At 50.9% G+C, this 11,365-nt stretch overlaps 3 protein-coding genes across 4 annotated transcripts in view; 2 read left to right on the forward strand and 1 right to left on the reverse strand.

The window, feature by feature from the left end:
• The window catches only part of Rps2 (ribosomal protein S2), a 1,901-nt gene extending 1,260 nt beyond the window's left edge, over positions 1 to 641 (forward strand). Inside the window, exons 5-7 of the mRNA XM_021186190.2 lie at positions 1 to 58; positions 384 to 475; positions 561 to 641. The exon at positions 1 to 58 is cut by the window's left edge and continues 97 nt beyond it. Of these exons, the coding sequence (XP_021041849.1) occupies positions 1 to 58; positions 384 to 475; positions 561 to 641 (231 nt within the window). The remainder of the gene's footprint in view (positions 59 to 383; positions 476 to 560) is intronic.
• Positions 642 to 819: 178 nt separating this feature from the next.
• On the reverse strand, positions 820 to 3,132 carry Ndufb10 (NADH:ubiquinone oxidoreductase subunit B10). Its single transcript, XM_021149443.2, has 4 exons — positions 2,872 to 3,132; positions 1,388 to 1,526; positions 1,123 to 1,262; positions 820 to 982 (listed from the first exon to the last, which is right to left on the reverse strand). Exons 1-4 carry the CDS (start codon positions 3,017 to 3,019, stop codon positions 879 to 881), a joined length of 531 nt encoding a protein of 176 aa, XP_021005102.1. The 5' UTR covers positions 3,020 to 3,132; the 3' UTR covers positions 820 to 878.
• A 1,297-nt stretch (positions 3,133 to 4,429) lies between these two features.
• The window catches only part of Rpl3l (ribosomal protein L3 like), an 8,579-nt gene continuing 1,643 nt past the window's right edge, over positions 4,430 to 11,365 (forward strand). Inside the window, exons 1-7 of one of the 2 annotated variants that reach the window (XM_021186479.2) lie at positions 4,430 to 4,512; positions 4,943 to 5,135; positions 7,502 to 7,670; positions 9,007 to 9,142; positions 9,973 to 10,159; positions 10,248 to 10,408; positions 10,581 to 10,682. In XM_021186479.2, the coding sequence (XP_021042138.1) occupies positions 4,510 to 4,512; positions 4,943 to 5,135; positions 7,502 to 7,670; positions 9,007 to 9,142; positions 9,973 to 10,159; positions 10,248 to 10,408; positions 10,581 to 10,682 (951 nt within the window). In that variant the 5' untranslated portion in view covers positions 4,430 to 4,509. Of the gene's footprint in view, positions 4,513 to 4,942; positions 5,136 to 7,501; positions 7,671 to 9,006; positions 9,143 to 9,354; positions 9,573 to 9,972; positions 10,160 to 10,247; positions 10,409 to 10,580; positions 10,683 to 11,365 lie in introns of those variants that run through there. The other variant, XM_021186480.2, reaches the window with a different exon arrangement.

The raw sequence follows: 11,365 nt of genomic DNA on the forward strand, positions 1-11,365 counted from the left end.
GGTATAGATGACTGCTACACTTCAGCCAGAGGCTGCACTGCCACCCTGGGCAACTTTGGTAGGTATCTCACAATTACTGTGCCCTCTCTCAGCTCCTCTGGATCAGACAGGCCCAGTGTGTGTGGTTGGTGTCTCTTTTTTTTTTGTTTTTGTTTTTTTTTTTGAGACAGGGTTTCTCTGTGTAGTCCTGGAACTCTAGACCAGGCTGGCCTCAAGCCCGCCTTCCTCTGCCTCCCAAGTGCTGGCGTGCACCACCACACCAGGCCTAGGCTGCATGGCAGACCTGCCTGCCCCAAGGTGGCTTCTCTGTTCCTAGGAATGCAACAGCACCTTGGTGGGCAGGACTCTTTAATGAAGCCACCAACCCTCTTACTATTTTACAGCTAAGGCCACCTTTGATGCCATCTCCAAGACTTATAGCTACCTGACCCCCGACCTCTGGAAAGAGACTGTCTTCACCAAGTCTCCTTATCAGGTATGCTGATCCAGTTGGTCTGTTTGCCTTTATCTTATCTGAGTTTGGGGCATGCTGCTGTATACTAAATTGTTTCTCTTTTTAGGAATTCACTGATCATCTTGTGAAAACCCACACCAGAGTCTCTGTTCAGAGGACCCAGGCTCCAGCTGTGGCTACTACATAAGGATTTTGTACAAGAAAAATAAAAGAATTAAGTCTGCTAATTATGTTTTTTTCTTTTTTGTCTGTCTTCCCCCATACATGATACTACGTACCTCTGGCTGGCCCAGAGGTTTCAGTAGACTTGACTAATACAACCTGAGAGGATATGGCTGTGTACAATTTAGTCACCAGAAACACAGTTTGTGTCCAAAACTGTCACTTTATTTTTAGCAGTGGAATGAAGAAGAGTTCTGGTCACCTAGGCAGCAGCCTCCTGCCTCGCAGCCTTCCTTTCTTCCAGCATCCTCTGCTTCTGCTTTGCCAGACACTTTCTGGCAGAATAATAGGCTCCCAGGTCCAAGTCTGGAAAAGAGATGAGGGAGGGGGCTATGGGGAGCTGTTAAATGAACTTGGTAAGGTCTTAGTGGCTCCCCAGCTACCTAACAGTTAAATAGGTGGGGAAAGCTAAAAGAAAAGGGTTGGCATAAAGCTGGGGCACTCACAGCGGTCCTGGTAGGCTTTAGTCACTTTGGTGAACTGCTCTAACTCCTTGGCACAGTTCTGCTGATGGTTCTCGCCTTCCCTCTGCTGACAAGCCTTCAGTCTCTCCTGGATGATGTTCATGATTTCCTGGTCAACTTTGCTGAAAGATAGGAGAAAAGTGTCTCAAGAATTTGAAAGGGTAGAGGACCACCTTAGCCCGGGGGATCAACATTTCAGGAGAGATGGGGTTCCAATAGTGCCCAGCGTTCCCTGCTGCTCACGTACAAGTCCCTTCTCCACTGCATCTCAGCCTCATAGATACACAGAACATCACCCTCTTTGCATTCTGTGATGTCTGGCACTCGACGGTACTGGCGGTGGTAGTAGTAGGTTCGGTTCTTGGCATGCTGTCGTTCAATAAACTCTGCGGAAGAGAACACCTTGAACCTTGGCCTGTCAGCTGAAGCAGCTTGAGGCAAAGGGTCTGTAGCCCGTAGTCCCAAACTGGCAGGGAGTGGTGGCGCAGGCCTTTAATCCCAGGGAGGCAGAGGCAGGCAGATTTCTGAGTTCGAGGGCAGCCAGGGCTATACAGAGAAACCCTGTCTCGAAAAAAACAAAAAATCAAAACAAAAAAAAAAACAACCCCCAAAAACTAAAGTCCCAAGCTTTTACAGACCCCGTAATTGGACCCAAACTACCCATGCAGTTGGGTGGAGTTGAATAGGCAAGGAGGCTCTATTAGGAACTCAAGCAGGGCCCAATGGCAAATTACACAGCAGAGTTCCAGACATTTCGAAATAAGATGCTACCAAGAAATGTAGTTGACCTTACTGCAATAATGCACTTGGGACTGGCTTGAAAACCATCTTTCTAACCCAAGGACCACCTGTAAGCCAGGGGCAGTGACAAGTGTCTCTAACCCAAGCTACTGAGCAGCTGATAAAGATATTTGCTATGTTTGTTGTCCTGTATAACATTGGAGATGCTGTCTCACAAAGAAGCCACCACAACCGGACCCTCAACACTAAGGAAAAAAAAAATCTTAAGCATGCTGTGCACCCCTAATGCTGGATAAATGAGCTGCTTTGCTTAAGCCCAGCCTGATCCAGCTGCTGCTCAAACAGGTTGAGTGGATCGTTCTCTGGGACCAGGGATAGACAGACATTAGCCATTTAAAACACGGCTTTGCCAGGTTAAACTGTGGCCCAAAGAGAACAAAATGACCACCCTGATGCAGACAGATACAAACGGTCCATTTTCAATAAGCCAGGCTTATTGACTGGCTACTTGTGTACAACAAGGAAAGCTCCTTGCAGGTGGGTTAGATTCCTGGTTTTGGTACTTTTGTACCAGGCTCGCCTCAAACCCTGAGATTCACCTGCCTCTGCCTCCCCAGTGCTGGGATTAAAGGCATGCACTACAACCTCCCGGATTCCAACCTCCACCGCTTAAAAGAACGACCGGGGTCGACGAAAGGTTAGTTGGGGCTCTGCTGAAGACAGAAAGGATTATAGACAGGGTAGTCCCGGAGAGAAAGTGGATTAGCCTGCGGTGCAGCAGGGTAGACGGGAGGATCTGGAGTGGACAGCACTGGGGCGTCTCAGATAAAAGGTAGAGGGTTATCTTAGATGCACTGGGAGAGATTGAGACGATTCTGGGTGCGGGACTGCTGCATGCAGCGGGTGGTGGTTTCAGGGGACGGAAACTGGATGTGGGATCCGCGAGGTAGGGGGATATCCACTAAGCGGGCGAAATTCTAGACCCTGTACCTCTCACGAGGGTCACGGGCCAGTCCACGACGAGGTCGTAGGCCTTCGTCAAGTAGGTGACGGGGTTAGGGAGCGAGGTCTGCGGCGAGGGAGCAGGCGTGCGGCTCGGGGGCTCCGGGTACACATCCTTGTCCCAAGAATCTGGCATGGCTTAAGCAAACTCTCCCCACCGACCTTCCACCCGCTCCACGTCCGGATCCGCTGGGCCCGCTAAGGACGCGGGACCTCTACGCCTGCGCAGAAAGGTGACAGCTGCGCCTGCGTAGTGGGCAGCCGCGAGGCACCATGGGATAGTGGTTCGCCTCTCGGGCACCCCCTTGTGGTCCCCAGCGCTCTGAGGCATCCTGTTTTGGTTGGACAAAGATCACCAAATGGCTGGAAATGCTTTGCCCTGACCTACCAGCTAAGATAGCAGGGAATATGGTGAACATGGCTTGGAAGAGTACACACACAAGTCAACAACTGCTCTAGACTCTGCTTAGGTTCATTGGGGCCGGTGGGTCCCAGTGAACCTCGGGACTTCTCTGAAGAGGCAATCCTTAGGGGGAAAAGGTTCCGCCACCCTAGGCACCGAGTGCTTCACCCTGCTTCTGAACCACTATATGAGCAGTGGGCATCAAACCCAGGTCCTCTGGAAGACCACTTAACTGCTAAACCAGTTTTCCAACCCTTTCTTTTTCTTTTGAGAAAAGGTCTCAGCAGGGAAGTGGTGGCGCACTCTTAGCTCTTCTTCCTTCCTTTCTCTCTCTCTCTGTTCTTCCTTCCTTTCTCTCTCTCTCTCTAAGATAGGGATTCTTTGTGTAGCTCTGGTTGTCCTGGAACTTGCAAACATTCGCCTGCCTCTGTGTCCTCAGTGCTGGGATTAAAGACGTGTGCCACCACCACCTGGCTTTCCTTCAGTTTCTCCCTTCAAGTGTTTGCCTTGAGTTTTGCCTTGGTGATAGACTGTGATCAGGATGTGTAAACCAAATAAATGCTTTCCTCCTCCAGTTGCTTTTGATTTTGATGCCTTTAAATTTTTTATTTTATTGTATTTATTATTTTTTTGTGTAGGATTGTTTTGCCTGCATGTATGTCTTTACCCCACAGGCATGCAGTGCCCCTAACGGCTAGAAGACTTCGGATCCCCAGAGGCTGGAGTTACGTTGTGAGCCATCACGTGGGTGCTGGGATTTGAACTTGGGTCCTTAGGAAAAGCAAATAGTTCTCTTAACTGCTGAGCTATCTCTCCAGAATCAATCATGGTGTCTTTATTCCAGCAACGGAGAACTCTATCTTACAACTCTCAGGACAAGAGACCTCTTTACCAGTTTTCCTTCTGGCTGTGACCTAAGAACAGGATCCCTCCTCTGGCCACAGTGGTCCTTGTCTTTGGAGAGTCATCACACAGTTCCCCAGGACCATGGTGTGTGTGTGGGGAACACTCTCCCTGGTGCCAGGTGTTCTTACCACTGTAAGCTGCACATCTAATGCCCTTCCCAGGTTTTTCGCTGGCACCAAAAGCCATGCTGGTACAGGAGCTGGCCAAAGAGCCTGCCAGGTGCTAAATCTGGGATCTGGCAGCTGAGTGTTCTAGCTCTGTCATTTGACCTCTGGTGCCTGGTGGGGAGGCCCCTTCCTAACCTGCAGGGATCGGCCATGGTTAGTGGGCTGGGGCTACACCCTGAACAGAGCTGGCATTCTGGGGGGAGGGGGCAGGGACAATCCTGGAACTGTGAGGAATGGGTTTGACAGGCAGCAAAGGACCAGGGCTATGCTCTTGGGGCAAGAGATGGATGAGTCACAGATGCTGTTCTATCTTACTGTCCAGGACCCTTGCAGGTCTTGCCAGGTTAGGTACATAGGGGCAGGAAGCCCGTGGTTGTGGAGATCCCGTCCGTAAAGCTCCATTATCTCCAGTCTGTTCTTTTGTATACGGATGAGGTAGCACTGAGGACTGCCTGGACCTCTCCCTCGGGCCTGTAGCCTAAATTGTAGGTGGGGTGGGGAGTGGGGATGTTGAGTCTCCTGAGTCAACCTGAAGCCACCGCTAGGGAGACTTCAGTTATGAACTCCTTTTCTCGATCCCTAGTCCCACCGGAAGTTCTCTGCCCCTCGGCATGGACACCTGGGCTTCCTGCCCCACAAGAGGAGCCGGCGGCACCGGGGCAAGGTGAAGAGCTGGCCTCGGGATGACCCCAGCCAGCCGGTGCACCTAACAGCCTTCCTGGGCTACAAGGCTGGCATGACCCACACCCTTCGCGAAGTGCACCGACCTGGACTCAGTGAGTCACCGAGGGGGGCACACGGCAGAGCTGGGAATAGAATCTTCTAGGTTCTAGGAGTCAGAAAGTGCTCTGGTGGTTCAAGTAGAGCTGTAGTACCAGAAAAGCTGCTGTTCTGTCTAGAGGTGTTGCCCTCAGGACAGGCAGGTTTTGGGCTGATCTTTGTGTAGCACAGCCATAAGCAATGCCGGTGTGTACGTGTGTTTCTGACAGTACTTGCAATGTAACACGGAGGCAAGGGGAAGCTAGAAAATGGCTCCAGTAAGTGGAACAACCAGAACTCAAAGGTGAGCGCCCTTAGAGGGCTCAGGACTGTACTGCTTGGGATGCTGAGGCAGGAGGATCACAGATTCCAGGCCAGCCTGAATAATTTAGTGAGTAAAGGTACAATAGGTGGGCGTGGTGGCACACACACCTTTAATCTTCCCAGCACTTGAGAGGCAGAGGCAGGCAGATCTCTGAGTTTGAGGCCAGGCTGGTCTGCAGAGTGAGTTCCAGGACAGCCAGAGCTACACAGAAAAACCTGTCTCAAAACAAACAAACAAACAAACAAACAAACAAACAAAATAAAGGAATTTGGGGATGTGGTTCAGAAACAAAGTCATTTCTTGTATGCTGAAAGGCCTGGGTTCAATCCCCAGGATTGCTAAAAATAATAGAACAGAAAATTTAAAAATGGATTTACACACTAAGCCATCTCTCCGGCCCCAAATAAGGCCTTAGCTGGCCTGGAGCCAGGTTGCCTCTAACTCAGAAATCTGGACGCCTTGCCCTCCAGAGTCCTGGCATTAATGATGTGCACTTTCATGCCCAGCCTTTGTTTTTGATGCAGGGTCTTACTACTATAGCACAGGCTTGAAGTCATCTTCCTGCCTATGTCCTGAGTGCTCGGATTAAGTTTTCCTGGGGTTATTACAAGAATGTGGGTGAGCCAGGCAGTGGTGGCGCACGCCTTTAATCCCAGCATTTGGGAGGCAGAGGCAGGCAGATTTCTGAGTTTGAGGCCAGCCTGGTCTACAAAGTGAGTTCCAGGACAGTCAGAGCTATACAGAGAAACCCTGTCTCAAAAGAAAAAAAAAAAAAAAAAAGAATGTGGGTGAGAGGTTACTTACAGGAGCTGAGAGAACTCAAAGACTGGGCTGCTTTACCAAGGCCCAGAGCTGGGGACACAAGCACACTGTGCACCCCGTGAAGCTCAGTAGATCAGAGAGTGGCCTTCCCAGGTTGCTCAGTCAGTTTGAACCTCTTCTAGGCCGATCACTGCTCTCTTTGTCTCCTAGGCTTTTGGGCTGCTCTCTGCTTCTTCTAGTTGGCTGGGTTTGTCTGAGAGTTTGCAGTTTGTCTTGTCTCAGTGTGACATTCAGTGCTCTTAACCACTGAGCCATCTCTCCAGCCCAGAAACACATACTTAACCTAGCATGGTAGTGCACAACTTTAATTCCAGCACTTGGGAGGCTCATCTCTGTGAATTCTAGGCCAGTCTGGTCTACAGAGGGAGTTCCAGGATAGCCAGGGCTACACAGAGAAACTTTTTTTTTTTTTTTTTTTTTCCGAGACAGGATTTCTCTGTATAGCCCTGGCTGTCCTGGAACTCACTCTGTAGACCAGGCTGGCTTCGAACTCAGAAATCCGCCTGCCTCTGCCTCCCAAGTGCTGGGATCAAAGGTGTGCGCCACCACTGCCCAGCTCCTTCCCTCTGCCTAGGGTCTCCCTCCCTCTCATTCTCTCTTCCCCTTTCACTTCCTTCCCTTCTTTCCATATTGCTCTACTGGCCCATCTCCCTACTTTCCTTTCGTCTCCCCCTGTATCCCTTTTTGATTTGGCTCTTTCCCTTTTCCCTTCTTCATTTCCTCTTTCTCTCATTGCTCCGTTTCTTTCTCCCTCTCTATTTTACGCCTCCCTTTCTTCCAGTTTCCTTCCTTCCTTCTTTTCATTTTTAGGACATACATTTCAGTTGAGCACGGTGCCCAAATAATGCCCATAAACTCAAACCTTGGGAGGTGAAAGCAAGAAGATCAGGAATTCAAGACTGTCTTCAGTTACATAGCAAGTTCAAAGCCAGCCTAGGCTGTAAGAGACTCTCTGTCAAACCTAACCAAAACAAAACAAAACCCCAGACAACCAAAACCCCATGATGAACCCCATGGCAGCCTAAGACTATCCATGAAATGATGGGTTTTAGGTTTCCTTAGAGCTTATGAAACTATATTTAGTAAAATAAACTCCAAAGCTTATGGTGGCCTAACTACAGTCAGCCAGGAAACAGCTGTGTTTCTTGGGCTGTCTTGTGTAGGTGGTGGCCCTCTTACTCCCTCCCCCATTGGCTGAGAAGTTTCCCCTCAAATCCTGTCCCTTGGTCTAAACAGAAATTTCTAAGCGAGAGGAGGTAGAAGCTGTGACAATCGTGGAGACGCCACCGCTGGTGGTGGTGGGTGTGGTGGGCTACGTAGCCACTCCGAGAGGCCTACGGAGCTTCAAGACCATCTTTGCGGAACACCTCAGCGATGAGTGCCGCCGGCGATTCTACAAGGACTGGTAAGAGCCCAGCTCTGTGCAGAAGCGGTGGAGGGATGAGAAGCCTTACCCAGGCAGAGAGTGTGTGTGGTGCCCTCATTCAGCAGGACAGGAAAGAGCATGAATTAGAAAGCTGGAGAGGACCCTGGGATCCAGAAGCAGGAGATATCAGATATGCACATCTTCAGGGTTGGGCTGCTGAGATGACTCAAGATAAAGGTGTTTGCTGATGCCAGGCATGATGGCGCCCACCTTTAATCCCAGCACTTGGGAGGCAGAGGCAGGTGGATTTTTGAGTTCGAGGCCAGCCTGGTCTACAGAGTGAGTTCCAGGACAGCCAGAGCTACACAGAGAAACCCTGTCTGGGGGGTGGGGGGGGGAGATGTTTGCTGATAACCTGTGTGAGATTCCCCAGGACAGGGTGAGAGGAGAGAACTGACTCTTGTGTTGTCCTCTGACCATTTGTGCACTGTGGTATTTGTACACATGTATACACATCCTATATAAATAAGTGTAAAAACTTAAAGTCATGAAGGTTTTTATATCCCTGAGGCTAATTTGATGAAACTTCAGAATTGATCTGAATGTACTAGAAGCCAAAGGAAAAAGAAAAACAGAAGGTCTCACAGTGCTGGGTGTGGTGGTGCATGTCTTTAATCCCTGACCCTCTGTGGGAATTAATTGATGAATATGAGCTTCAGTGTTGGTGCAGGACCGTATGACTTAGGGCAGGTTGGCTGACATCTTGAGTCCCTTGCATGCCCTGGATTACTGGAGAGCATAGAGTGCTGCCCTCACCAAGGTCATGAGTGACCGGAGAGCATCGGGGATGCTGTTCTGCTGTTTGCATTATGAGTTGGCCGTTTATCCCCGACTTCAGCCTCTGGGAACCAAGGCTTCTCCATCTCTAGGATGGGGCTCACTTACCTTCCAGAGCTCCAGTAAGGGCTGGAAAGGGTGGGTGTCTGCTTAGCTGGAGGCACAGCATCTGCTCCTGGTGTACGGGAGACTTCAGAGGTGTTGTTACTGCTGGATGCATACATGTCTGTAATCCTAACACTTGAGAAGAATCTGGACTTTTAGCCCAGCCTCGGTGACATATTGGGACCCTCTTGTAACACACCCACATCCACACACATAGAAAGAGGGGGAAAGGGAGAAAGGGGTAATGAAGGGAGGAGGAGAAATGATCAGGGATGGGCATGGGAAGAAGCCCTGGCTCTTGGTGGTGGTGGTGGTGGTGTGGGGGATCCTAGGCCAGGGTTCTTGCTTGGTGAGCTGCAGATAGGGAAAAGCAGGCAGGATAACTCAGGGAGCTTCCTGGCTGGGTCTTGAGCCCTCTGTGTGTGTGGCTCAGGCACAAGAGTAAGAAGAAAGCCTTTACCAAAGCCTGCAAGAGGTGGCGAGATGCTGACGGCAAGAAGCAGCTACAGAAAGACTTTGCTGCCATGAAGAAGTACTGCAAGGTCATTCGGGTCATTGTCCACACCCAGGTCAGCTCAGCCCGCCCGCCCCCAGAGCCCATTCAACCCTTGGGTGCCTTCCCCATCCTCCACCTCCTAAATGAAGAGCCCTGCAAATGTCAGCTTAAAAATAGCACCAGCCCTGGAACAGGCTCAAGATGCAGCTAGCTGCCCCACGCAGGCCCTTCTTGTCCCAGAGTGGAGAGGTCACTGGCCTGTGATGTAAGTGACAGCTACAGTGCCCCAGATGTCCTGAAAGGCTGAGAGATCTGGCTGTACCTGGTCCAGCTTGATGTTCACTGAGCTGTAACCAGAACACTCATTCTGGAGTATTCTTAGGCACCTTGTCTTCCGGGAACGTGGTCCCCAGGAGCCACAACAGCAGCTCTGACCCCACTCCTCTCTGGCACCTTCCCCGTCCTCAGAACACAGGCTTGTTATTCTCACTTGCTGCTCATGGGTAAGCAAGTCGGTGTGTGACATTCATCAGTGTGACCTTCAGGGCCCGTAGAGGCAGGGATCACACTCATCGCATTCCTGGTGGGCCTCAGGACTTACCATAAGCCTAGTATACAGTGGGAGCTCTATAAATACTTGTGGAACACTATGCTGTGACCTAACTGCTCTGTCTCCACCTGTATGTCCTCTTAGCATGTGGTGCTCATAACAGCCAGAGCCCTGTTGGATGGTCTATTAGCACCCGGCACTTGGAAAAAATGTGGGAGCCCATTCCTGTATCTACCCGACTTTGACATCTTCTAGTTCCCATCTGGCCAGACTGGTCTCTTCAGGTTGCCAGGGGGCTGGCCATCTGCAGGCGTGTGGGGACTGTGAACTGACCTTACTTCTGTGTCTCACAGATGAAGCTGCTGCCCTTTCGGCAGAAGAAGGCCCACATCATGGAGATTCAGCTGAATGGTGGCACCGTGGCTGAGAAGGTGGCTTGGGCTCAGGCACGGATGGAGAAGCAGGTGCCTGTACACAGCGTGTTCAGCCAGAGTGAGGTTATTGATGTCATTGCTGTCACGAAGGGCCGGGGTGTTAAAGGTAGGGCCAAGTAGAGACGGTGGCTCCAGGAAGACTGGTTAGCAGGGCCTGGAGTAGCCTCTGAGCCTCCAGCCAATCCCATTTACAGGGGTGACCAGTCGCTGGCATACCAAGAAGCTTCCAAGGAAGACCCACAAAGGCTTGCGCAAAGTGGCCTGCATCGGCGCCTGGCACCCTGCCCGAGTAGGCTGTTCCATCGCCCGGGCTGGGCAGAAGGGTTACCACCACCGTACAGAGCTGAACAAGAAGGTGTGTCCATAACTTCGAGGACTCTCTAGTGGAGTGGTATGACTCACACATGGATTGAGTTCATGAAATATTACTAGTTCCAGAGTCTGAGCATGTGGGCCAAGTGTGTGACTGGCCATGTTGCTAGCCACACAACCTACCTCTGGTCCATTCTATGCTGTTTTCCTGCCAGATCTACCGCATTGGCCGGGGGCTGCATATGGAAGATGGGAAGATGGTCAGAAACAATGCATCCACCAGCTATGATGTAACCGACAAGTCTATCACACCCCTGGTGAGAGCCTGGCCAGGATGCCAAGTGGCATCTGATGGGGATCAGGGGACAGGGACAGCTCCATTTGGGTGCCACCCTGCCCGAAGAGCTCCATGTGTTTTCTACAACTGGATGTTGCCCCCCCACACACACACACACAGAATAGGCCCCAGGTCCTGGCAGGAGGGAGGTACTAGGAGGCCATATGCCAGAGAGCTCTCGCACACTTGGAAGCGTCAGTTCTCACCTGCTCCTGCACGCTCATAATCACTGTGAGGGGCTTGTATTCTGTGTCCATGGAGTATGGGGTCCCAGGAGTGAGTCCAGGGCCAGAAGGAAGTAGCCTCGGAGTCTGAAGCATGTGTCTGTTCTTTTTTAAAAAAACACATACAGGGCCGGTGGTGGCGCATGCCTTTAATCCCAGCACTCTGGAGGCAGACAGAGGCAGGCAGATTTCTGAGTTCGAGGAAAGCCTGGTCTACAAAGTGAGTTCCAGGATCCAGGACAGCCAGGGCTATACAGAGAAACCCTGTCTCGAAAAACCAAAAAAAAAAAAAAAGAAAATTCTCCTCTTCCTTTCCTTTTTTTTAAAAAGAAAGATTTATGCCGGGCGTGGTGGCGCACGCCTTTAATCCCAGCACTCGGGAGGCAGAGGCAGGCGGATTTCTGAGTTCGAGGCTAGCCTGGTCTACAAAGTGAGTTCC

The sequence above is a fragment of the Mus caroli genome, chromosome 17, assembly GCF_900094665.2.
Source record: "Mus caroli chromosome 17, CAROLI_EIJ_v1.1, whole genome shotgun sequence".
Lineage (NCBI taxonomy): Eukaryota > Metazoa > Chordata > Mammalia > Rodentia > Muridae > Mus > Mus caroli.

What these genes read in the sequence shown, in the direction of transcription:
- Ndufb10 (XM_021149443.2), bottom strand. Translation starts at nt 3,019, where the DNA reads ATGCCAGATTCTTGGGACAAGGATGTGTACCCGGAGCCCCCGAGCCGC. An exon ending in GCCCGTGACCCTCGTGAGAG is followed by an intron (nt 1,527 to 2,871) that starts GTACAGGGTCTA and finishes TCTCTTCCGCAG; the next exon opens with AGTTTATTGAACGACAGCAT. An exon ending in TAAAGCCTACCAGGACCGCT is followed by an intron (nt 983 to 1,122) that starts GTGAGTGCCCCA and finishes TCTCTTTTCCAG; the next exon opens with ACTTGGACCTGGGAGCCTAT.